This window comes from Dinoponera quadriceps, unplaced genomic scaffold (genome assembly GCF_001313825.1).
Source record: "Dinoponera quadriceps isolate SergipeBrazil2010 unplaced genomic scaffold, ASM131382v1 scaffold113, whole genome shotgun sequence".
In the NCBI taxonomy this organism is placed as follows: Eukaryota; Metazoa; Arthropoda; class Insecta; order Hymenoptera; family Formicidae; genus Dinoponera; species Dinoponera quadriceps.
In genome coordinates this window covers 968,837-993,385 of record NW_014554899.1, presented here as the reverse complement: position 1 = coordinate 993,385, position 24,549 = coordinate 968,837, and the positions used below count along the sequence as shown (strand labels likewise).

The 24,549-nt window shown below is 43.5% G+C and overlaps 2 protein-coding genes across 5 annotated transcripts in view; both read left to right on the top strand.

Moving 5' to 3' along the window:
• LOC106742525 (protein NDRG3) overlaps positions 1-20,285 on the top strand; it is a 33,155-nt gene extending 12,870 nt beyond the window's left edge. For all 3 annotated transcript variants that reach the window (XM_014615543.1, XM_014615541.1, XM_014615542.1), the window contains 7 exons: positions 8,226-8,425; positions 8,805-8,925; positions 10,589-10,877; positions 13,062-13,331; positions 13,536-13,620; positions 16,275-16,397; positions 17,412-20,285. In XM_014615543.1, the coding sequence (XP_014471029.1) occupies positions 8,226-8,425; positions 8,805-8,925; positions 10,589-10,877; positions 13,062-13,331; positions 13,536-13,620; positions 16,275-16,333 (1,024 nt within the window). In that variant the 3' untranslated portion in view covers positions 16,334-16,397; positions 17,412-20,285. The remainder of the gene's footprint in view (positions 1-8,225; positions 8,426-8,804; positions 8,926-10,588; positions 10,878-13,061; positions 13,332-13,535; positions 13,621-16,274; positions 16,398-17,411) is intronic.
• Positions 20,286-23,687: 3,402 nt separating this feature from the next.
• LOC106742590 (epidermal growth factor receptor) overlaps positions 23,688-24,549 on the top strand; it is a 144,368-nt gene continuing 143,506 nt past the window's right edge. The window contains exon 1 of one of the 2 annotated variants that reach the window (XM_014615706.1): positions 23,688-24,408. In XM_014615706.1, the coding sequence (XP_014471192.1) occupies positions 24,327-24,408 (82 nt within the window). In that variant the 5' untranslated portion in view covers positions 23,688-24,326. The remainder of the gene's footprint in view (positions 24,409-24,549) is intronic. The other variant, XM_014615704.1, reaches the window with a different exon arrangement.

The following is a 24,549-nucleotide window of genomic DNA, read 5'->3' as shown; positions in this document are numbered from 1 at the left end:
GTCGGATCCGACCCAATCTTGTTATTCGAGGATTAAGGAAATTTCGATGACGTTATCTGCCGCTAATTTCCTAGAAATTCGTCAAAAATTATATCACAGATGGCGATTCATTTGACAATTTTTATCATTTATATATCGAAAAAGACTTATTTCGCGTTTCACGATCCAGAGTAGTTCCGTGATTCTTAAAAATAGATCGTTTATGAAGATGCGTCACTTTGAAACGTAATACTCTCCGGCAATGAATACGCAGACACCATTTAAACGTTCATAATGATACAGTACACTCTTCAGCGCGACAAGAGGAAAAATAAACGGTCGCCTCTCTCATCGATGCAAAAGGCAAGGAAATGCAGTGCGAAGGTTAAAAATTTCCGTAATAGAAAATTGTAGTTCGACAGAAAAGAAATAAATCCAATTACGTGCCGTTATGACGTACTCTCCGAGATATCCAATTCCGTTCTTTCAGGCGGCCGCATATTTGAGGCAACCGTAAATCCTTCGATCTGGCCCACACTTTATACTCGCGATTACCCGCCGGTTAATTTAAGCGGCGACGGCTTTTCGCGCCTCCGCGAAGTCGCTCGCAAAAATCCAGCCCCGCGGAATATTGCGTCGCTCTTTTTCCATTCGAACGGGCGTTTTCAACCGGGGAACCGGTTGAATATTCGCGGCGCGAGATATTCCTGGAAACCCGAAAGTAGGATTTCAGGTTGATCCAGGATCAGCCAGTCCTTTGTCCTACGAATTCTATCGCTGCAGGCGGGACAACTTTTCAGTTTGAGATATCCCCGCTTTTGTTTGCCCGACTCGCTGCGACGGAAAGACTGACGAAAGTTTTTGCAATGCGGATCAGCCCGAGTGGACGAATTAAAAGGACTTTTATACGACGCGGCGGTTATAGCGAGAATTCCAATCGGATGAAATTTTTATTGATCCGCCAACATGGCCGGAAATTTGAAACACTTTCCATCGATCGCGTCGTCGGCGAAAAATTCGCGTCGTGTTTAATTATCGCATTAATACATCTTTTTTTATTAAACGGACTCGGGATTATACATTCGGCGTCACTCGCTGCATTCACATCAATGCCGATGTTCGATAAGCTTTTCGGTACGAATTTTCGTTGAGGAGCTTTTAGTCGTATTCGCAGAGTGATATTATTCATGCCGGATAGCATTCAAAAGCGTTCTCGCTTTATCGCTAATGCGATAGAGTAGGAGGAAGAGCACGGCCGGACTTAACTCCGGCCGGAAACGGCTGAGTGACGTGCCGGAGATACGGGAAACCTCTCGCACACGCGAATTAGACGTGGCTGGAAATTTAATGAAGTAGCACCGTGATACCACGACGTCGAATCACTACTGGTACCGTTGCCCTGGCCACTACGGAGTGCGTTATCGCTGAATGAGAGGCCGAGGAAAAACAGCTTGGTGGAACTTTGCCAGAAATAAAAAGTGGAGGAGAGCCTGAGCTCTTCCCCCTTCCCGTTCCGTTCGCGTGCGGAAGGGAAAAACAACGTGTCCTTGCTGGTAAAGTGTAACGACATAATTAACGTAATGAGCACACGCAACGCAATAACAGCGAGAACTACGCGAGTTTCAGAATTGAAACGGCGCGCGTACCTACATCCCGCGAACTCCGACATTTGGAATCCCGGCTAAAAGCGCCCACGCCATTTTGTGCCCGCGGAATACTTCAATGTGATCTTTATATAAAATCGATATAAAATCGGCATTTAACGCCTCCCGAGCCCGTTAGGATTTCTTTCGGTACGCGGCTTACGTTCTTGCGTCAGCTGTATTCTCGTGTTCTTACGGACTCGGGGAGTGAACGGAACTTTCGAGTAAGTAAAACGCTACGCTGTGTGTTCACCGAGTTTCCCCGGGTGTCTCACGAATGAAATGCTAAACAAACAAACTCGTGGATACTTTGTTACGACAACGGGAGATACGTACAGTGCACCATTGCACTGCTTGCTGTGCCGTAATTGTCATGTTCGGGGAAATGGTGATACTTCGCTGTCGCTATAGTACGGTAAAATTATAGAACACCCTCTCTCACGGATATACGACGGAGCTTTGCGGAGAAACGGATGGCGCATGAAACGGAATAGCTCATAAACTAACGGCATTCTCATTGCAACCTAAGTGGAGAGATAAAGAGAGAGAGAGAGAGAGAGAGAGAGAGAACAATCTGAAAATGAAGAATGGAATTTCACTTGAAAGACGAAGAGCGAGATACAAACACGTTAATTACGCGGTTTTGCTAATTAACAATGAAAATGTGAAGCATTATCGAGTGTCGAAATATAAAGAAGAATAATCAACTGTTATTTCTTCCCTAGACTGCGCTTTTATTTCCGAACATATAATACCGGGAGAGAAATATTCGGCAGAAGTTAGGAATTTATCGGAACACTTACTGGAACAAAGTGTCGCTCTCTTGCAATCGAGATGATTCCGAGAAATATTATTCTTACGTTCGTGAAATAACTTCTCGCTTCGGCGGTCCCAAAGTCCGCAATTTCCTTGGCGATTAAACGTTCCGCGAGCTATAATTGGCGTTTCGTTTCGCGCAATGGTTAGGCAAATACCGCGGCGGAAAACTTTGTAGTTTGTAGTTCTGAAATGTCACCGCGAAAGTTTCGCTGACGATGGTCCACTATTCACCCTCCGCAAAGTTTGAAGTGCAGCCTTCAAATGTCGATGAAGATACGGGGTTCGTTCGCTGATTCATCCGAATGGCGTAACTTTCCGCCGCAATTCGCATTCACCTATAGCTCGCATATTTATCTGATTTATACTTAAACCACCGGGACCAACGAAGCGCCCAACGAATGATCGGTCGCGAAGACAACTTCATTTCCATTCGCGAGATAGCTCTCTCTCCGGCTTTCAATTGACGTATCGATGCGATACCGCCGCGTCCGTCTTGAGAAGGTTGCAAGGCTCGTATTTTCAGCACGATATTTTCAGTGGCGCACTAAACGTGCCACTCATAAATTTAGTATTGTATTTATCGAGCAAAACTACATTTTCATACATTTATTTTATTATCTAAATAATTTAAATAATATTTAATTATCTACATAACGAATGTTAATTTGGAACGAAATTGAGGAAAATACATATGCACAATATTACAAATAGGAAAATATTATTATTTATATTTTTCATATTGATGCTACATTTATATATGTATCAGTTGCTTTAATAGAGATGCAGAGATAATAGAAAGTGATATATAAATGTTTAAATACATGCATATGTATATACGAGGGCGGTCCGATAAGTACTTAGCCTACAAAAGAAAAACGAAAATTTTGGAAAAGTGGCGATTTATTTCTCAACATAGTCTCCTTTTAGCTCGATACACTTGACCCAGCGATGCTCCAACTTCTTTAACCCATCTGAAAAATACGTTTTCTCGAAGTCTGCAAAGGCCTCCGTGGCGGCGATGACCTGCTCATTCGACTCAAATTTCTGCCCGGCGAGTGACTTTTTCAAGTTTGGAAACAAAAAAAAGTCGCACGGGGCCAAATCTGGAGAATACGGTGGATGGGGCAGCAGTTCGTAGTCCAATTCGACCAATTTGGCCGAATGAGGAGGTCATCGCCGCCACGGAGGCCTACTTTGCAGACTTCGAGAAAACGTATTTTTCAGATGGGTTAAAGAAGTTGGAGCATCGCTGGGTATCGAGCTAAAAGGAGACTATGTTGAGAAATAAATCGCCACTTTTCCAAAATTTTCGTTTTTCTTTTGTAAGCTAAGTACTTATCGGACTGCCCTCGTATATTTCGAATATTGCTATAAATTATGAACTTTGTACTGCAAAATGACCAATAACAATTCTGAAATTTGTGTATAATGTGTATGTATTAATCTTTAATATCATAATAGTTTTTCATTAAACCTTATTTTTAATACAAAAGATATTAAAACTAGAATCGAAAAATAACACGGAAAAATAACACGGAAACCTCAAGAAACAAAAAATGTCAGAGTTGCAAATATTTTAATTCTCGTCGACCTCCTAATTGCACGAGCAGTTGGATAACATTTCAATGTATACTCAATGTAAATTTCATTGAATTCTCATCAAATTCATTTCAACTTGCTAAGAAATATGAAGGCGAACACACTCAATTCTGCTAATGGAAATCGAGCCCGGCTTCGTTGCAACGCGCCGCATCGGTCACGATTGCGCGCGTATTTTTCCCCATTTATGTTCATCGGGAGAAAAAATGTAGTCCCGATCCCAGATTCTCCATTGTGCGCTCGCCTGTAGCTCTCTGTTGTTGGCGTCGCACTTGGTACATAAACTTCACTTCGGCGTCCGGTTTTCCCCCCCCCCCCCCTCCTCCCCCCTTCGTCTACTTGCTCACTATTCGAACAGCATTCTGGATAACAGTGTTCGTAGTCTCCATTCTGCTGGGGCGTTCGAGATAGCGAGTAGAATCGCGAACAATGCTTCCCGGGGAAGCCGCTATGTCCACGTCGACGAGAAACGTCGTGATCCGAATTGGTAGTGTTATCTATTCATTACGAAGTGACTTGACGTAATCGGCTCGGGCCGTCGATGGCGGGCTTAACGTGAATACACGGTCATTTTAAGGCGAAGTTAATTTCGCGAAAACCGCCGATTCGTCATCCCGATGATCAGAAATCAATTCGAGACTCGAGAAGCAGAGAGTCGATCAAACGTCGGTGCCGAAATGTCTCTCTCTCTCTCTCTCTCTCGTGGTTGACTTTACGGTGCGTTCGTGGGAATACACTTACTTGTACGAGCGCAACATCGATCGATCGCCGACGCCAGTCAGCGCGACGCCGTCTGCGGAGTGCGCCGTAAATCCGCGGAAACGATTTCTCCTACTTTAGAGTCCCGCTTTATTCGCGGAGACAAACAAGCGCACCCCCTCATTGTCATTCCGCGTCTCGCGCTTATTAAAAATAGAGGTGGCGCGTGAAAGATGGAGAAGTAAGGAGAAAGACAGAGAGGGAGAGAAAAAGCGTTTAGTTTTCCTCGCTCATTAAACCCGTACGGACACGCGAGTGTTTGCACCACGTGTGTTTGCACCACGAGTGTGCAAATTAACTGAGCAATAATCAGCGTCGAACGCACTCACGGGAATCCTTACATAGCTGGGAGAAACAAATATGACGCTTGAGGTAGAAGTACTAATGCCTGGATATGTAACTCTGGGCATTCTTATTGTTTTGATCTTTAAGTGTGAATATTTAAACTTTTAATCTAGAAAAATATAAAAGAAAAGATTAGTGTATTACGGCTCCTCTTAATATCTCGACTATTAGATGGAGAATTCTAGCGATTACTTATGGAATCATTGATTTAGTAATGGCACTAAAATGTCAAGATACAATAGCCAGCATTTGTTGTAACGCACTTTTACTTTTACTAATTGTTTAATTCTCAATTTGAAATTTAGATCGTTGACAAGGTTATTGTACAAAATGTTCGTAGAGGGCCATTATACCACCTTGTCCTCTACGCACGTTGAATATGTACATATATTCTATTTCAAATAAAAGTTGAAATAAAAAGGGTAAAATGTTCACACTTAAAGACCGAAATAGAAATAATCTCGAAAATTAGATACACGCCCGGGTATTGGAACTTTGACTCGCTAACGATGCGCCGGGCGCCAAAGATAAATCTTGGCGGAGAGTTTTGAGCGGAAGCACGCGTAAGGCTAATAATAAATTTCCGCTTTAACGCGGTAATGACTCCGAACGCCCGCACTGCGGCGTTAATTTAGGCGCCGTCGTGCGAAAACGCGCGCGTGCGACCTTTCCCTCGGCCCGGCGCGATTAGATAAGGAATTTAATAACGGCGAACGGGAGTAGCGCCGGCGGTGGCAGATCGCGCCCAGGGACGTAAAAATGCAACGACCGCGCCTCGTGTGTACGATGTAATAAACTACGTCATGTTCGCGCTCGTCGATTATTACAGAACGGAGTCGTCGTCGGGTTTTCGTCCGTGCGGGAGGAGAAAAGGGGGAGCACCAGTTCCCGGTGACGTTCTTCTTCTCCTACCGGGCGCTTGGTAACGGCGCGTACGCGCGCGCGGACGCCCGGAAAGGTCAAACGGGGTTCCTGACATTTTCCCGTTCTATCGAAATTGGGTTGCGCCGTAAATCCTCCTCCCAGGATACAGACCGAAGTAGGTCTTTCGAGCATTAAGCGAGAGAACCCGCAACTAGCCGGGGCCGCCGATGTCGACCCTTCCGCGGCCGATTAAAGCGATCGGCCGCTATTACGCGTTTAGAATAACAGGGAGATGTATTGTTCGCCGCGAATTGCGCAGCCCAAGTGCGCTCAACAGCTTTGACCAGCTCCGAGGCGACCCTGGGACCGTTAATGGATCGCCCTCTGGGAGAGATCCGTCGACTATTGCCTCATCCGTTGACACCTCCTCAAACCGTAGCTCAATATTGCGACATAATTCGCGCCTAAAGTCCAGCTCAGGGATCTCGAAGCGCGAGTGTACCGTAGGACCGACTCGTCGACCGAACAAAACACACTTCCTCCGTGCCGCCGGATCGGGAATAATTAACTCTCGGGCCGAGCGAAGTTAATTGCTACGATATCCGCGCGCGGTCGGGGCACGTGGCGTGTTTTTCTGTGTTTCATCATGAAACTGTCGACGTTTTTTTACGTTTCTTCTGTGTCCGCGATATCGCTTCGACCAACTGGGGTGTGGCGACCTGCTGATCGATACTATAAAAAGGTCGCTTTAACGTCTATGCAATACTGATGGGCAACTTGTGTGTGTATGTGTGCATATCGTGCGACGAGCGTTGCGCGAAACTACGCGAAGACGCCACGTCGTTCGCTTCATCTTCCAAAGTGCATCTGTCGCGCCGTAACGCGAGACGCAGCGGTTGCATGATCGCGCAAAATGAGGAGTTGGCAAACTTTGCCGGTGTGTCATGAGCGCACTCGCTACGTTAACTCTTCCGGTCGTGGTCGAATTAATTAACGCCGTTGAGTTCCCGACGGTCAGCAAAGTTTGGTTTAATTATCCTTTTTTTTAATTATTCTTTTTATTCATTAATCAACTTTTCATTTAATTATTCTTATTACTCTGACTGGTAATCACTTATCAATTTTAATTTGTTGACCTATTTCTTGCTCATTCATTTCAATTTTTATCCACATGTGATATAATATATAATAATTTAATCATGTTATTATTGGCTCATCTTCATTATTATCATTAATATTTGTCGCTACTGTTTTTGTTTTCTTTTTACTTAATGATCTGTCGTTATATCGTTATGTATTCACTCCTTTTCTGTATCGTCTAAAATAAAAACTAAAAGGTGTTCCCGTGAATAAATGACGAAGTGAAATAAAAATCTCTTTTTATTTTCTCGCGCGTCGCTCTTCACCCCGAGACGATTATGAAAATCGATCGATTTCGAAGTCGTCGAAGGAGAAATAATAGCTTTTGGAAACGTTAACCGTCAGGGAGGGCTAACATTGTCTCGGCTTCTCCTTCGACGTGATAACTGGCAATGAGAACAATTGTCACGGCGTCTTCGTAACCCAACCTTCGTAACCCATATTCATCGGCGAGATTGAGGAAGAGGACGCAAACAACGAGTCGAGAGACTCAATGATCCGTATAGTCAAGAACCGCCTCTTCATCGTTGTTTCGCTCGTTCTCATTAATTTCTTTTCGTAGTAACACGCGAAGCCGCCTCGTCTCGATAAACAATTCCCCGTACTGCGCGACCCATTATGTGGGGCGGCAACAATAGCCTCGGTAATAACCCGTACGAACGTGAACCGTACGCTACAAGGTGCACGTTGCTGCATTTGCATTATAAACTCGCCGGTATAGGACATTAGCTCCACGAGCGCGTGAAATTATTATCGAAGTACGACGAAATTATCGTTCGATAAAAAGTACCATCGCTCGTTATCGCCTGTGTGCCATCGTTATTCGCGTGATTTTTTAATCAAAGAAGAATCGCGAAAAAATTGCTCGCGCTGCAATATCGAGAGTAATAGAAACAAAGAAGGTAAGAGAAAGAAGAGAGAGAGAGAGGGAGAGATAGAAGGAAAGAGAATGAATCGCGTCCGCGTTAAATGCCGTCGGAAATTTTCGATCGCTGTCGAGTTGATTGGCACTCGCGCGTCAGATTACTTTTCGCCCTGACGACGCCGAATAATTAAACGACTGATTTTCATGCGCAGCACGATGCCCTCCGATAGCATGGACGATATCGAGCTGAAGAACATTCAGCTGCAATTTCCGGCACTGAGATACCTCTCTAGGGACGACGGCTCCGTGCGGGAAGAAAAGGTGGAGACCGACAAGGGAAGTTTGCTGGTGGCGGTGCAAGGAAATCGAGCGAAACCAGCTATCCTCACTTATCACGATCTAGGCCTTAATTGTGAGTGATTTCGAATAAAAACGCTCGGAATGTCATTTCGAGTGCCGTCGGGAACGAATGGCAGAGAACAGCGAGAAAACAAAGTCTGACGAGTTTCATCGCGCATATTTTGCCCTTTTGTTCGTTCAATGCCGCGCATTGAGCACTGATTACACAATTTACATGATGATTCCAGTTCACACATTTTACCGTATTGAATTCGATTCCAATTTACGGTCTATTCCGCGTATTCAGTTTCTAATTTCAGTTTGTTCGCGGATTTAAACGGTCCGATTTCCAATGAAGAGGCGCTATCGCACGGCTGATATTTGTATAGGAGATTATCCGGGATTTAATAACATCTGGCATTTCCACTGAAAAAATACCATTATTTTTCCAGACATCTCGAGCTTCCAGGCATTCTTCAATTACATCGACATGCGTGTTCTACTCGAAAATTTCTGCGTGTACCACGTAAACGCACCCGGACAAGAGGAGGGCGCACCGACGCTACCCGAGGAGTGAGTTGATTTTTTTTCACATGATGAAACTTTCAAAACATCACAGTTATCGTAACATAATTATCCGTCGGGAGTAAAACGTCGAGTCTTTGAGATTAGGTTCAACGTTGGATAATGTGAAAAGAATGAGGAAGCAGTCGCTTGAGTCACATCCAGAACTAAAACGAAAACTCTCTCATTTGTCTTATTAAGATCTCGTTAAAGAGCAAACTAATTAGGACATGAGGATGAACTCAATGTATGTTTATGAGTAGAGTGGGCTTATGTGCTTCTGATAAAGCTTCGATCTCGTCTAGATGTGCGATAGTGCACATCCTTTTATGACAGCCGGATTCAATTAGCGCGAATCAATGACCTAATTAACGTCTCAATCAAATTCAATCCAATTCCGTAGACAGCTTGTCCGCTCTCGTTCATCATTCTCGCGCATAAGCGCGAGCCATGCGAAAGAGAGATATTTTTATTATATCGCACACTCGCCACGGCGAGTGCTCATCGTATTCGTGTAATATCGCCAGCTGAGTGCACTAGTACGGGTTTGAGCTTATCGATTGTTATATAATTCGTTTCTCCGATCTTATTATGCTAAGAGAATGAAACCAAGATATCACAGATAGAAGTGAGACATACGCGTATTTTCTTCTTTTCCTCGCGACGGCAACGTCTCGCGGTATAATTATCGTATTTTTAAAATCGCACGAAATAATCACAACGAAACCCATCGAAGACAGAAGAATCGATCTTTTTACGTTTTTGCGATAATAATAAATAAGATTCACAAGTTTTGGAAATAAATCACGGTTAGCGCAATATAGACCGCCAGAGGCCTTGGCGGAAGATTTCACCGCGTCGTCATATTTGAGAATTATTCTCTTACCGTGCTTAATTACGCCGACCTCAAACGACCAAGGCTTACCACGGGGAGACGCACATTTAACTAAGCGCCGCGTTACAAAATAATTTAGGCCGCAATGCAGATTTGTATGCGGAGGTTGTCAGTTGGTCTTCGCTCGCGTGCCAAATCCTGCCAAAGGCCGCGCGAGCTTCGGATATCGATACATCAGTCCCGGACTTCATGCTGTTTACGGACATATATATTTACGTATATATATAATATTCGTCTTTCTCAAAACGACGATTACATGATACAATTGATGATATGTTGTATTATTAATGAAAATCAATCCTATCCGGGATTCTACTGACGGTGTTAATGACAAATATCGCGGCCAAATTTGCATTGTTCGCCGGGCGCGTGCGCGAGAATAAATATCGTCGCGTTATCAGCAACACGAAATCTGCTCGCATTAGTGTCAGGGGGAAAATAACGAGCGGATTTCGCTGGAAATTAAAAATTAAAAATTATAAATCGCGGATTCCACAGCGCCTTTTAATATTCGTTTAAAATCCCGGTTAATATTACTTATCGCGTTATAATTCCCTGCGAGCGGAAAAGTGTATTGAAAAATCATAGACTCGTTAGGAAGACTCAGTCTGATATGTTTTCAACGGCGCCCGCTGGAAGACTCAGTTTACAATGCAGATAGCGACTTTACGAGCGGCTTAGGCGCCGATTGAATTTATATAGGAGCAACGCCGTCGTCGAGGCATTGCCGATAACGAAAAGGTTATTTTAAAAGGACAACTTTTCGCTCCGTTTCAGCTATACCTATCCGTCCATGGAGGAGCTCGCGGAACAGCTGCTCTTCATTCTCGGCCACTTTGGCATCAAGTCCGTAATTGGTTTCGGAGTCGGTGCCGGAGCCAACATCCTGGCGCGATTCGCGCTCGCCCATCCGGAGAAAGTTAATGCACTGTGCCTGATAAACTGCGTGTCCACGCAGGCGGGATGGATCGAGTGGGGTTACCAAAAGTTAAACGTGCGCCACCTGAGGTCGCAGGGCATGACCCAGGGCGTTCTCGATTATCTGATGTGGCATCATTTCGGCAGGGTGAGTACACAGGTCACGCTTGAGGCCTATGATTTCGTGACGAGCGACGTCAGCCGTCGTGTACAACTAATATACATCCACGGTTGCCAAGTTAAATTACCGTCGCGATATTTTTGCGTGCCACAACGCGGAACACCGCTTTCCGCGCGAATACAATAATAGTCGGCGACGTTCATCTAACTTTGAGTTTACGTTGCAACTTGATTCTCTACGTACACACGCGCTTCGCTGGGAAATGGAGCTACGTCACGTTGGACATTCGATTGTTTAATTATCCGGCTAATATAAACGTCCCACGTCTGTTTTCGAAGACCTTTTACGGGGTATAAGTGGGTTCCGGGCGAGATTATCTCACGTAGCTCATTTCATTGGGTACACTTCACGGAGGTAATAAACCGTCGGGCTCTTATGAGGCACGAAATAATGTCAACCGAGTTAGCGCTCATGCGCGAGCACAAGATGAATTATCGACGACGAGCTTGGGCCTTTTCAAAGGATCCTCGTAATATCTCCTCGGAAAGCCGTGAATCAGACCGATATTTTTATCGCGCCGTTTTACGTCGCGCAGATCGTCGCAGTTCAAAAAGAACTTCTAAGCTTTATAATTAACCCCAATAATTATGTGCAGATAACATTATTAGGTGTGTGAATTAATTTCGGTGCTTTCGCCAGCAAAAATCAGGATTTATTTATCAATGTGAGGTGTGTGATTTTAATTATCGAAATAATCTCCGTTATTACATAGCAACAAAAATTATGTCTTTTGTTCGTTTGTCATTTGAGAGCGTTATCTTAGAGCAAGCCTTCTCGAAATCTTCTCGAAACCTCTAATATCATTTCTCACAAGTTATTTGACTCACTGCGCTTTTGTCAAAAATCGATAAAAAATCATTTTTATAGCTTCAGCAACATTTTTTGCCTGTTGAAATGCAAAAAAACGCAGTGTTGAATATACGCTTTATCGACAGCAATATTGTTTACCACCGTTTTCCGACATTATATTGATCATTCCGCGATATTACCTGGTGTTTTATAAATATATATGAGAGTTTTTAAAAATCACAATTAAGCAGAAATATGTTAAGTTTAAAATGCGTTTTAGATATGGGTACAACTAAAAGCATCAAGTAAAGAGTTAATTTACACGTCTAATAAATTATCTCTCACATACACACAGAATTTGTCCCACTTATGAAATAAAAGTCATTTTTAATTACTTTATTCTAAAACAAGATATCAAATTACGATTTACGTTTATTTGATGGTAATATTATGTAATAATAATATTATATGTATTCAATTCATTATCACAATATTATATAATATATAATAATATATAATAATGTTATAATATTATTTAACAATTATTTGATAATATTACGATTATTTAATAATAATAACATTAATTTCGCGATACGCACGCTGAATCTGGAATATTGTAATCAGAAGGCTAGACAAAAGGCGTCTAGCGTGATGCGTTCCGCGAGATCAAGATTGATCGTGAATTAATGAAGTGGATAATGCTAGTGAGTTGGGTAAGAGCGTGAAAACCGAGCGGCGTCGGTCTCTTTAATATTTCGCGTTCTTTTCGGTTTCGCATCTTTTTGTTTCTCAATTGGGTTTCGCGGGTAGGTTACGTTAGGTCAGGTCTCGCGGGTAGGTTACGTTAGATTAGATTCTGCGCGAAAGCACGAGGGAAAGTAATTTTCAAATAAAGCCGCCGGGCGGACACACCGTGTGGCTCTTTCCTGGCTTCGCCTGGCCGTCATTCCGTTCCGTTGCATTCCCTCCCATCCGACACTAATGATGGGTCTTGCCGGTTGTTTTTACCTCCATTGCGACGCGAAGAAACCGGATCGTGAGCGCCTACGACGTAGACGCTGCGCCGCGGCTGCGAAATCGTCCGATCGGCAGACGTAATGACCGCGGCCTCAAGAACACGATTTACTTTGATTACGGACTCGCGTGCTATCGCGAGATCAGATGCCGGCGCGCTTGTCATTTCAGCGAGGTGGACGGCGCGGCGATTATTCCGAGTTCAAACGCCGCGTGTGCAAATCGGCGCGCGAATTATTTCGTTGAGTATTCGCGTATATGACGCTGAATGAATATTTGGAATTGCGGGCGGCGCAACTTCGCTCGAATTGATTCGCTCATTAAAATCGAGGTATTCTCTTCGAGCAGGGGACCGAGGAGCGGAATCACGATCTGGTTCAGGTGTACAAGAATTACTTCGAGCGTCGCGTGAACCCGACGAATCTCGCGTTGTTCATCGATAGTTACGTACGTCGCACGGATCTGAACATCACGAGGGAGTTGGACCCGACGCGCAAGAAGGAGGGCCTGACGCTTAGCGTGCCGGTGATGAACATCACCGGTGCTCTAAGCCCCCACGTCGACGATACCGTAACGTTAAACGGACGCTTAGATCCGACGAACAGCTCCTGGATGAAGGTAAGTCTCTTCGTAACGTGACGTTTCATTAAACGGCGGCCGGCCGAGATACGCTGATATTTTTCGAGATGACTATCGTAACGCCGAAGGAAGTTAAGTCGCGGAAATGCGCGGGCGAGAAATAATTCCTCTTCGAGGCGAAGATCGCGCAAGATAAACGAGAGATTTTAATTACACGTCTCATAATTGCATCCTGTCTTGCAGATATCGGATTGCGGCATGGTGTTGGAAGAACAACCCGGTAAAGTGAGCGAGGCGTTCCGGCTGTTCCTGCAGGGCGAGGGATACGGTAAGTGAGCGTTTTCGCGAAGCATGTTCTAGAGATTAATTAATCACCGAACTATCGATTGACAATTCTCACTGACCTTCATTGGTGTAAGCAATTCGCGCACGCGTCGTCGGTCGTTTCGTAAGGAAATATCTCGCGATCGCCTGCAAGCGGAAGTGCGAGACACGTCGGTAATTACTGCCAACCATCTAGGACAGACTCGCGTCAGGATGTCGTAAAAGCTTTCAGTAGGAACGGAAGTGTGAGCGAGATATATATATATATATATATATATATATTCCCCGAAAACAAGAACCAAACAACTTCCAGCGCGTTGCAGGCGGACGCGCAATTTTTCGCACGACTAAACGTCGAAACAGACAAGCGGAAGACTTTGATCGCGATCATTTCTAGCGTTAAGTTCGCTCTACCGATTGGTGTGTCGTATCGCTATCGATTGAATTTGGCCTACTGAATCTTTAGATGAGACATCGGTTGTCCCCGCACGACCACATTCCCTTTCAACGATAGATGCTATACGAATAGTTCGTACTCTTTTTCGAACGAGAAGAAAGTAGAAGGGTAGAAAGGTATCATGGATTTGATAATTCTTAGATAGGAGATCGTGGAAATTAACTAGCGGTGAGCTACGAGGTTTTGACGACGGGTATCTAAGATACACCTATTTGATCGTTCGTTGTAATTCATGATTCTTCGAATTCGAACAGTCGAGTTCGGACGAGACAAAGTCATGCTTGTAAATTTCGATCGGATCGTTCGTGTAATCTAACATTAGTTTTGATAATATTATTAGAAAATTGAACGGTAACGTGCATTCGCGTAATATCTAAATGCATGTTTTCTCGAAGTAAATGTATATTAAACCAAGACTTTGTAAAATAGTTATCGTTACAAGTTAACGTATCTAGAATTTTAAGATGCCAAGACTCTGTTCTTTTATAGTAATGTTGCACGTGTTGTTTTACGTTACGGAGCGTAATTTCACGCTGTGAGAACTATTGTGCTTACATAATTACGAGAGAAACGTTGTAGAGACACGTCTACTCGTGTATAAATTAACAATGAAATAACGCTCCCTTTCGTCGTGAATCAGGTTTATTACTTTGTTGTCGGCTTCTTAATCACAAGAACACTATAGAACCGATCATTGAACACCATGCTTTCTCACGAGTCAGTATAAATGGTACCTAGTAAAATCTGGTCAAATATAATTACGCAAATTAATTTCATGTCATGTTTTTCGTTCTTTACTTTCGACTCGCTTTTATCCACCAATCAGTACAAAAGTCGTGTCATTTCTCATAACGAGTGATCACGAATGACATTCAAGCACGAAAAATTTCACGACCGAGTGGGTCGTCGCGCCGGATAGATTTGTCGTTTCTATCGCACATCTCGTCATCGTTGTTAACTATTGTTGTTGCGATCGTCGAATTCCACTATTATATTATAGCAAAATCTCCATGTTGTACGAGTGGCGCGATTCTTAAACGTCACTGAATCCGGGTGTAACAGGACTGATGTCGCGTATATAATACTTCATTTATCGCGATCAGCGCTGATGTACTACTACGACAAGATTCGTTAAATAAGTCGCTTTATCTCTGTGCTAACGAACGGCGAGAGTCGCCTGATTACACCGAGATTCAAAATATTCGAGCATGTATCTCTGTTCGTTAAGAAGCCACTGGTTCGACTTGATAAATAAAAGATGATTCTGAAAAGGGCAATTGCATTGAGTTCGTCCATGAATCTCGTCGTCATACCGAGTTAGAAAAAATAAAAGAGAGAGAGAGAGAGAGAGGAAGAGAGAAAGAAAGAAATAAGGCAAATAAGAGAAAAAAATATTAAACATGTTCATCGACTTGCGCCTTTATTTCCCACGCGTCTTGGATCGATCGAGTGGTATGTATATATTACAACAATCTCAGCTGAACCGTAGCATAATTAATTTCAGCTTGTTTGCTATTTCTTTTTGGTTGTTTTCGAAACAGTTCCAAACGCTAAGGACCGCGCTGAAGTCGTTACGCTTGTAAAATAAGATATCATACACTCGAAATAAATTAATGAAAGTACCCTACGATCGTCTGTTGTCTAGAAACGATTTATTAGATTTATCTCGTGATATAACATGATTAATGTTAACGTAGAATTACATTTCATACGGCAAGAAATAATTCGAAAGAATATAGCGGAATAAAATTACTTAGGTTGTTAAATGTTTATTGAAAATTAATTATGTAGAACGACGGTATATTAATTAGTTTGATCGTTCGTGAATTGATGAATATGATGAAACAATAAGTTCAGTTTTTTCGAGTTGAGAAATATAATGATAATATGATAAAAATATAATAAACATTTCCACTCGGCATCGATATTATGGATCTGAGTCGAAAAACAACGGACACTTTGTCACGGCAAACAAAATTTTGGAGCAGTACTTTAAACAAATAGATTGCTGCACCGCTATCTCTTGCTGCAATCCACTCGTAACTTCGAAGGAAAAAAAAAATAGATGAAAAAAATAATTGGCCTATCAATGTTTCGCACTAGCAACGCTTTAGAAGATAGCAATAGCGAATTCAGTGCGCCACACTGCCACGTTTATGTTTATGATCTTTAAATGGAATTTGTTTTCTTATGCGTTTTAGTGGTGAGATCCCCGCGGAAGCCCGTGAAGCCGACAACACCCGAAGGTAATTGTAATTAGGAATTGAAGGCCGCAAGGAGAGTCGAGCGCGCAGTTGGTCAATTAGGCCACGTCTATGCGTTAAGTAAGTCGGAATTCAAACTTTTTTCGGAAGGTATGAGACGTACTAACTGAGAAAAAGTCCTGGAAAATCTCGGATTGCCGAGATTCTGAAAAAAAATGAAAGAAAGGACAAGAAAAGAGAAAGAAACTAACTTTGACTAACCACCCTGACCCTGAATTTTCTGCACTGACCTCGTCTGCTACGATGATGACGACAGAAAGCCTATAACAACTTTCGTCTCGTGAAACTTTTCCACACATATTTGTGCGAGTCTCATCTCATTCCTGTATATTTAATTTCACCCCTGCGTACAATTTTTCCGTGTCCGTTCTGTTCCACGAAGTCTGACGATAAAGGTGCGACTAAAGAATTTCAGACGATGAAAGAGAAAAAAAAGATGATCGAATACGCGATGAACGATAAAAATGACCGGTGAAGTGATTCATGATGAATCGGTCTTATCCACTGAGTTCTTCTGTTTCATAGTTCTCGGTAGTCGGTAGTCGACATATCCGTTCGCAATATTAACAGGGACCGACCTGTTGCGCTACCCTCCGATACAGGTGATCCAAATTATCCACTTTACGTAAATAAGCGAGAGACTGATTTTACAACAGCACATACTCACACACACGTACACACCCTCATGTCGGAACATCGTGAAACGTCAGTTCCTCGGAACAATGACCGAACAATGAAGAACAAGAGCAATCTCGCACCTGGGCAATATATAGAGTAGTGTACCAATCTCCATGCTAAAAACCCACAGCGCCTCGTTATGCGCACACAACAGTCCACCAACCAACAGTACACCAGAGATTTCTTCTTTTATTTTGCATGTACGCTTTTCTTTCCGTTCTGGATCCTTCGTTCGGAGAACGATTTTTTTTACGTTCGCGTAACAAAACTCGAGCGAACGAACGGAACTTAACCACACGCGTTACCACAGCCTCCTCAAGGCGAGGTTGACGACGGCAGATTGACGAAGCCCCGAGATTGTGCCAACTTTCCTCTATTTCTTCTTTTCGTTTACAGTGGCCCCGCTGTCGCCGTTAAAGATGGCCGACTTCAGATTGGCTTCGTTGGAGGGACTGAATCACGTCTGCAGCAAGAAGATCGACTGGCCTACCGCGACCATACACATCACGGAGAATCCGATATCGGAGGCAGTAGTTTGTTAAGATGTCGATCGCCGAACCTCACACCTCCACCGCCATCGATTTTCGTTATGCAATCAAACGAGCATACAATCGCAAGACGACGCAGCGACTTGGATGTCGGTAGCTTTAGGAAGGTTTCGTCGGGGCAACGATCCCTCGCGGCACTAATAAACGCGCCTGGTTTCTTTCCGGAGCTTCTGTCGGCACCGCACTTACTTTTTAAATCGCGACTTTCGAGCTGGGTCGACCACACGCGTTCGTAATAAGTGTTTAATTCTAAATAACTATAAGTTAAGAGCTTTAAAGACGGTTTTTATTACTTAAGAGATATCGCGGATGTTTTATCAACGGTTGTTCTTGGTACGCGTGTTGTTATTATAGGAGCGACGTCGATTCGCTAAGGATACATAAGAGAATAATGTTAACGTTACGTACGATCGGACGACCGCGTTCAGTTGCAACCCGTTCCACTTTCGGGACTTTTAACGAACGGTGCGACACGGTTTTTTGAGAGCACCGTTCGCTCTTTTTACATCACGATGGAACAACTTTTGCAATCGTTTTAGCGGGTGTTCACGATTGTCGTTTAAGAGACGTTTATTTGAATGGCAGACGGGTATTTCTTAAAGTTTCGATGATTCAAACGAACATTCTCCTGCGAATATTTTAATATGCCATCATCCGAAGAGAGATTTGAGGGATGTGCGGGTAAAAATGTTCAACACTTCGAGGTGTACTTCTATATATGTGGGTACATGTAAAAGCCGTGACTTTGTAATGTTAAAAATCGACAGGCCCATGATTACGAATTTTCGTACAAATATGTAACACGATAATAACGTTCACGAAAAGCAAGAGAGGAGGAGCTCCTCCGATCTGATTAAGGGAAATTCGCGTGCAAATGCTTCGTGTAAATTTCGAGAAAAAAAAAGAAATCCACACTAACGGTAATTCTATAGAAATATCGAGGAAGAAATAAGTCACGTAGTCGCAGAACGACGAGAAAATGTGTGATAACACGTCGAAGGGAAACGCGCATCTCCGCTTTTCGTGCTCGTAAGAAACCAGAAAAGACTCACTGTAGATGTAAAGGACCCGGCAGAAACTTTTAACGGCTCGCACACAACTTCTCGCCAAACGACGTCCAAAAAGTTCCATCGCACGGTGTAACACGTGGTAGTAATATAGTCTCACTGTTTTACGAATTTTTTATTATTATGCGAAGAAAAAAAACTTTTACTTCCCAACGAAGTTGTCGTCAACGAAGATTATAATTCACGAGCTACGAGGACGAACATTTTTTTTTTAATTCGTAATACATTGCGACGTTAACGAAGAGAAATAGTGAGAATCGTTGAGCACGTCGTTAGATTTTTCTGCTTCGTCTTTCGCGTCTATTCCGATTCGTGAACAATCGACCAGTCCCGAGTTAACGCAAAGCTCGCCACGTATAATCGCGATCATTTTGTTTCTCGCTAACTTACATGGTCCGACGTTATCCAAAATGTTTCACGATTTCGAGATAACGTTGAAACGCGGTAGTGAAGCATTAGTGTCGATATAAACAATTACGAGGTAGGTATTACTGTTACTGTTGATAGTCAGGTATCCTCGATGAGTTCGTTCAAACAACTTACAATTTAACGGCGAAATCAACAGAGTTTAAAACGAATGATCGATCGTGTCCTTTCAACGATCATAAGATTTCACGATTCGCGAGAGAGAGAGAGAAAGAGAGAGAGAAAGAGAGACGGCAGCTTAGCAATATGAGATTCAGTGTCCCGGTCACGGATATCATCCCTGAAGAGGGAGAATGACAACCTATAATTCCCGTCCCCTTATAAACGAGCTGGGAATCCGTGCGTTCATTTATCCTCACGCACCGTTCGCACCCTTTCCTTAATTAATAAGAAAAGAGACTGCCCGTATAAACGAGAAGGAAAGAGAGCGCGTGCGGGAATGCTAATGCGTAAGAATGGCGTGGAAGAAAAAGGTAGAAATGGGGATACGTAATTAGTTGTTACAAGAATAAGAAATAAGGAAGAAGTAAAGGATACACAACAAATGTCGAGAGAGTTCGGTGTTTCCGTACGGTTTTACCGGGCCTGTTCGAGCCTTTAGCGTGATATGATAAGACGTGCCTGCTATACGATGTCGTACGTAGCTTTCGAAAGTTTCACCGCTTTTTAGTTTTCTATATACATATATTATGATTCTCTCTCGCGCGGTGTCCCCCCAGAAATTCCCCACTTTTCGCGCGTCTTCTCTCGAAGCATCGCATACTCACGACGATCGGCACATCGACATATCTTTCTCTAAATCAACTTTAATCACGGTGAGATGGAATTGATCGAACGTCTGTAATGCACTACGACTGCATTTTGAATTGAGAATTTGTTAAATAAACGACAAAAAGAAAACGATAATATTGATAAATTGTCGGGTCGCACACGACGTCGCATCAAACGAATTCCCTTGAAGATAAGATCTGAAAATTCGCCAATTCGAGATGTTTATATTAAGTATTTATATTAAGTATTGATCGCGTATAATGTGAATATCGCGGCAATAGATTACGGACCTGTATTCTCCTCTTCTTATTTCGGAGCAGATGACAGATGATGAAAAAGATGCGCGAGAACGAAAAAGGAAGTCGAAACATCGCGGACATCTCGAGGGACAGGAAGTATAGCCGTTTCGTGTAAAAGAGAGTTTATATATAAGAACATATAATAAATATATAAATATACTTCGCGTATTAAATTTAGATTATCGCAGAGATGGAGGCAGAATGATAGTCGAGTGCGTAGTGTTAAAATAACGGGGCTCGATATGAGACGAGATTAAGAGGACTGCACGCATTAATCGTTGCTAACGCGAACGCTAATAACGGATAATGTAGCTTTTAAGGACTACCGATGCTCCGCCGTTAACCCCTTCGTTTCCGGACAGAAAAAATTTTTCCGCGGACACTTGGAGATCATTGGCGCGAATTATCTGGGCGCTCAACGACAACGAATTTGTTGAATCTGCACATCGACGTATCGTATATTTAATTAGACATATCGGCCGAGTCCAATACGCGATATCATCAAATTGTTCGTCGACTGATCGGTCTTAATCCTGAAGATTCGCCCACGTTACTCGCGAGACGCATATCAATCGATTTTTAAGCGATTTTTCGACAGCAAAAGGGATCTACCGGATTTGTATGTTGCATTTTAATTGGCACGTCAACAACGAAGAGAATCGCTCGAAAAATGAGGAGCGCGACAATGCCGCTGGTCTCGAAGGGTTTAAACGATTCATCCGGCATACGATCGAGAGCGGATCGATTTTCAGCATCCACTTCTACCTCGCGCGAGGATAACACGATTTTCCTGCGCCGCATCGACGCGCAAAGCTCGTCCTCGAATGAAATTTCTAATTTTCCACGCGGCATCGCGGAACAGATTGTAGCAAAGTGTATTAACCACTCAGCATAAATGAGACATAGTACAGTAAGCGAAGTAAACTTAGCGCTGGAGCTTGAAAATACACACATACATATATATATATATATAAATATATAAATATAAATATAAATATATTATACATATTAAAAATGACACGTGCGCACCGAACATGCATCTTGTTATTTATAATAAACGGATACGAGAAAAGAAATAATGTGATCGTGTTCAACACTCTTTCCCCTTTGTCTCCCTTTAACTCAATATTATATTTCAAAAAAGAAATGGAAGTAATCTGTTTTCAAGTATAAAGTGAAGTAACCCCTATCATAACGAAAGTTAATTAAAATCGACAATTTTAATTATTTTAGTTAGTAAAATATATAGTTGAAAAAACTGCTTTTTCAATTTTTGCTCAGAAAGAAACCAAAAAAAAAACCGCGGAGAAATTGGAAAAACTCGTTTTCCCAAGTTTTTCAAACTATGAGATTTCAATTTTGTGGGCAATGTGATTTTTTCAGAAAAGGTAATTTCGAATAAAAAATTTAAAAATAGATTTGAAAGAACGGTTGAATATTAATATAACATTAATATAAAAATATCAATAGATTTTGTTCGGCTTCGTTGAAACGTAATATATTTCGACAATTCAAATAACGGCAAATAAATAACTCGTTTGACGTGTATGCCTTGACCACCTCCTACCATTCATCACGATCCATCCGTCATGAGACTCGCACATTTGGTCTTTCTAAGTGCGCGAAAAAAGCGCCCGAAGGCGAGGTGGGCTCTCGCATCCCGCCTGAGAGAAGCTTGTCGCTTCGGGGAGATCCAGAATACGCGAATACGAGATCCATGATTTGAAAAGGGAGGAAAAGGAATTAACGGAGTGCGCGCGATGAAGACATCTGCATTTTTATGAAGACCGTTATTAACTCCCGGGACGCGCTCGCGAGTGCTTCGTTGGCGCTTCGTTAAGAATCAGGGAACCGGCTTAATTAAAACGTCTTCGCCGTCGCGATGAAGTCACCTAGAACCTCGGGATAGCGTGACGTTTTGATTCGCTCGTCGACAGTACGGAAAATATTAGATGCCGTTTTTACCGGGAACAGCCCGAAATGGTCGCGATTACAAGAGCAACATTGTTTCAGTCGGATGATGCGCGACTTGAAACAAAGCCGGTTCGTCGGTTATTATCTCACGAGAATGCCGGAAGGCGATATAACGCATGTGCAAAATGTTCTCTCTGTCCAGCTGCTCGATTATTTTAGCACGGATACGAAAAGTCCGATAGATTTATTGGAAGCACATGCGACTTGGATTTCAATTGTGCCGCGATAATGCAACGCGCCATAAATCTCCGCTCGTTTGCTTTGACGGACCATAATAGATCATGGCGAAGCGTTTCCTATTGAGAACACTTTGCGGAATTATGATGCTCCATAAATAGCTCTCGACGTGGCGATCGCTTTTGCGAAAGAACGCCGATAGCTTGGTAAAATTATAAGAGATAACATCGCACGAGTGAATTAATTACGGGGAAACTTTTACGTCAAATAACGTCGCAAAAATTCCGCTCGTCGCGGCCATTGTCGTCGTCCTTTTGCGAGATTGCAAATTGCTCTTACTGCGAACGATAGGAGAGGTACGTAAGTAGACTTCTCGATCGGACTAAAAACGAGGAGGTATTGCGACGAGGATCTTCCGCGGGAAACGACAGGATACGTCGCGCGACATTTATACCGCTCGTCCCTCATTCGCTGTCTTTCGCGGTTTTCTTCTCAGGTACGCGATCACACGTATGTATCACACTCGTGCACACCGTACGTGCGTGCATCGGCGACAAGAAACCAGTCTTCCCAACGATTTTTGCAACGACGAAACGACTAACGTCTTCGCGGAATCGACAGGGCCGTACATGCACATCCGCTCTTTTCCAGTGAGAAATAATTGACCGCATATTCTATTTGACTCTTTTCGCTCGTGGTTATTAAATATCGGTTACCAAAACATTTCACACCACCTCCGAGTTTTCTTGTTAGACACTCTCAAACGATGTCGATCACATTGGCGAAGACAAGTAAACCGTATAGTTATCGTTACTAACCCATGTAGAACAGACTGCAAGGGATGTCTCAAAGACATCCAGAGGGCGACTACATCCTGAGGACATTCATAGTACTTTGGGTAAAGTGCGCTGTGTGAGAAATTCATTATATTAATGCGTGTTGTCCCTATCACGTTGCAAACGGAATATAAAAGTATCGTGAATATGTGTGCCGCATTACCGGTTTACGGGCGATCGGCAATTAAAATTTCAATAAAACACTTACGCATTCCAACTTCTTGCTAACTGCTCCTGGAACTGCTTGTTTGAACTGCTCTCCGCGTACCCACCGCAAGTAATAGATGTATAAACTCCGTGACGCATAGCAGAAACGTCAAGTCTTGACCGTTCAGTTCATAATTCGAACAGTTGAGGCACAATAATAGGCAGCCCTACGATAACGTTAACGAATGTAAAAAGCCATAACATAACCATACTGAAAAAGATAAACAGGCAACGGCAACCTGCCGGCTGTCTTGGCATGCTTCGGCGATCTTCGGCGAGTCTCGTGAGTCTTCGGGCGTGCCCGCCAGCTGGCTGTGCGCGGTTCTCCTTTGATCGGGCGCGCGTATTCTTGAAGCGACCGGCGTAGGAGTGGGTTCGTGTGCGCGGTAGACGTCGGCCGAGGGTGGCCGTTCGAAACACCTAAGCATCCGTGCAGATTTCACGTCGCGCGTCACGTTCTCCGCGTTTTTTCAGTTTAGTCGGTGACGCGAGTGTGTTCGCTCTTTCGGCGAACGGTGCTCCGAGAGAGCTGTCATGTCAAAATCGTCAACGTCTTTCGGCTAGTTTACGCCATCCTGAAAACAAATCTCTCTTTCGCACGCCGCTTCGTGTGCTTCGTGAGACGGCGGGACTCGCACGACGGAGATTTCAATCGGAATCGTGGATCTCGGTCGGAACGAGCGTGGATTCACGAGGACTCGACCGCGATGCACCGGTTGTGACACGGAATCGAAACCTCCCGAGCGTTTCACGAACAGGTAGAAACAGGAATTTGAGGAACGTGCCGGCGCAACGTTCTCGAGCGTGAAGTTATCGTCGCGTCGTGCGCTCTCGCCCGATGTGAAACTGGCGCGCGTCATCAGGAAGACGCCAACTTCGAAGAGTGGCATTTCGCGCGTTGTTGAGCGATCACGAGTGTGCGCTAGTGGTGCAGTGGATATGCCTTGCTAGTTGTGAGGGTGCCCGGAGTTTCCTCGTTCTTCGCGTTGGATCACGAGGACGCATCATGAGGCTGGCCAGGATCGCTGGGATTTACGTGCTCTTCATGGTGGTGTGCGCCGATCGAGCGGACGTCATCGAAGAACGAGGTATGTGCGCATTGTTTGTGTTATCATTGGCTGTACCCTTGACAGTCTTGCCGCCGACCTTGCGATACTCGTAACTCTCGGAGAGCGAAGTTCACAGGTGTGCGTTGATCTTTACATTTTCCGCGCCGATGATATCGCGTT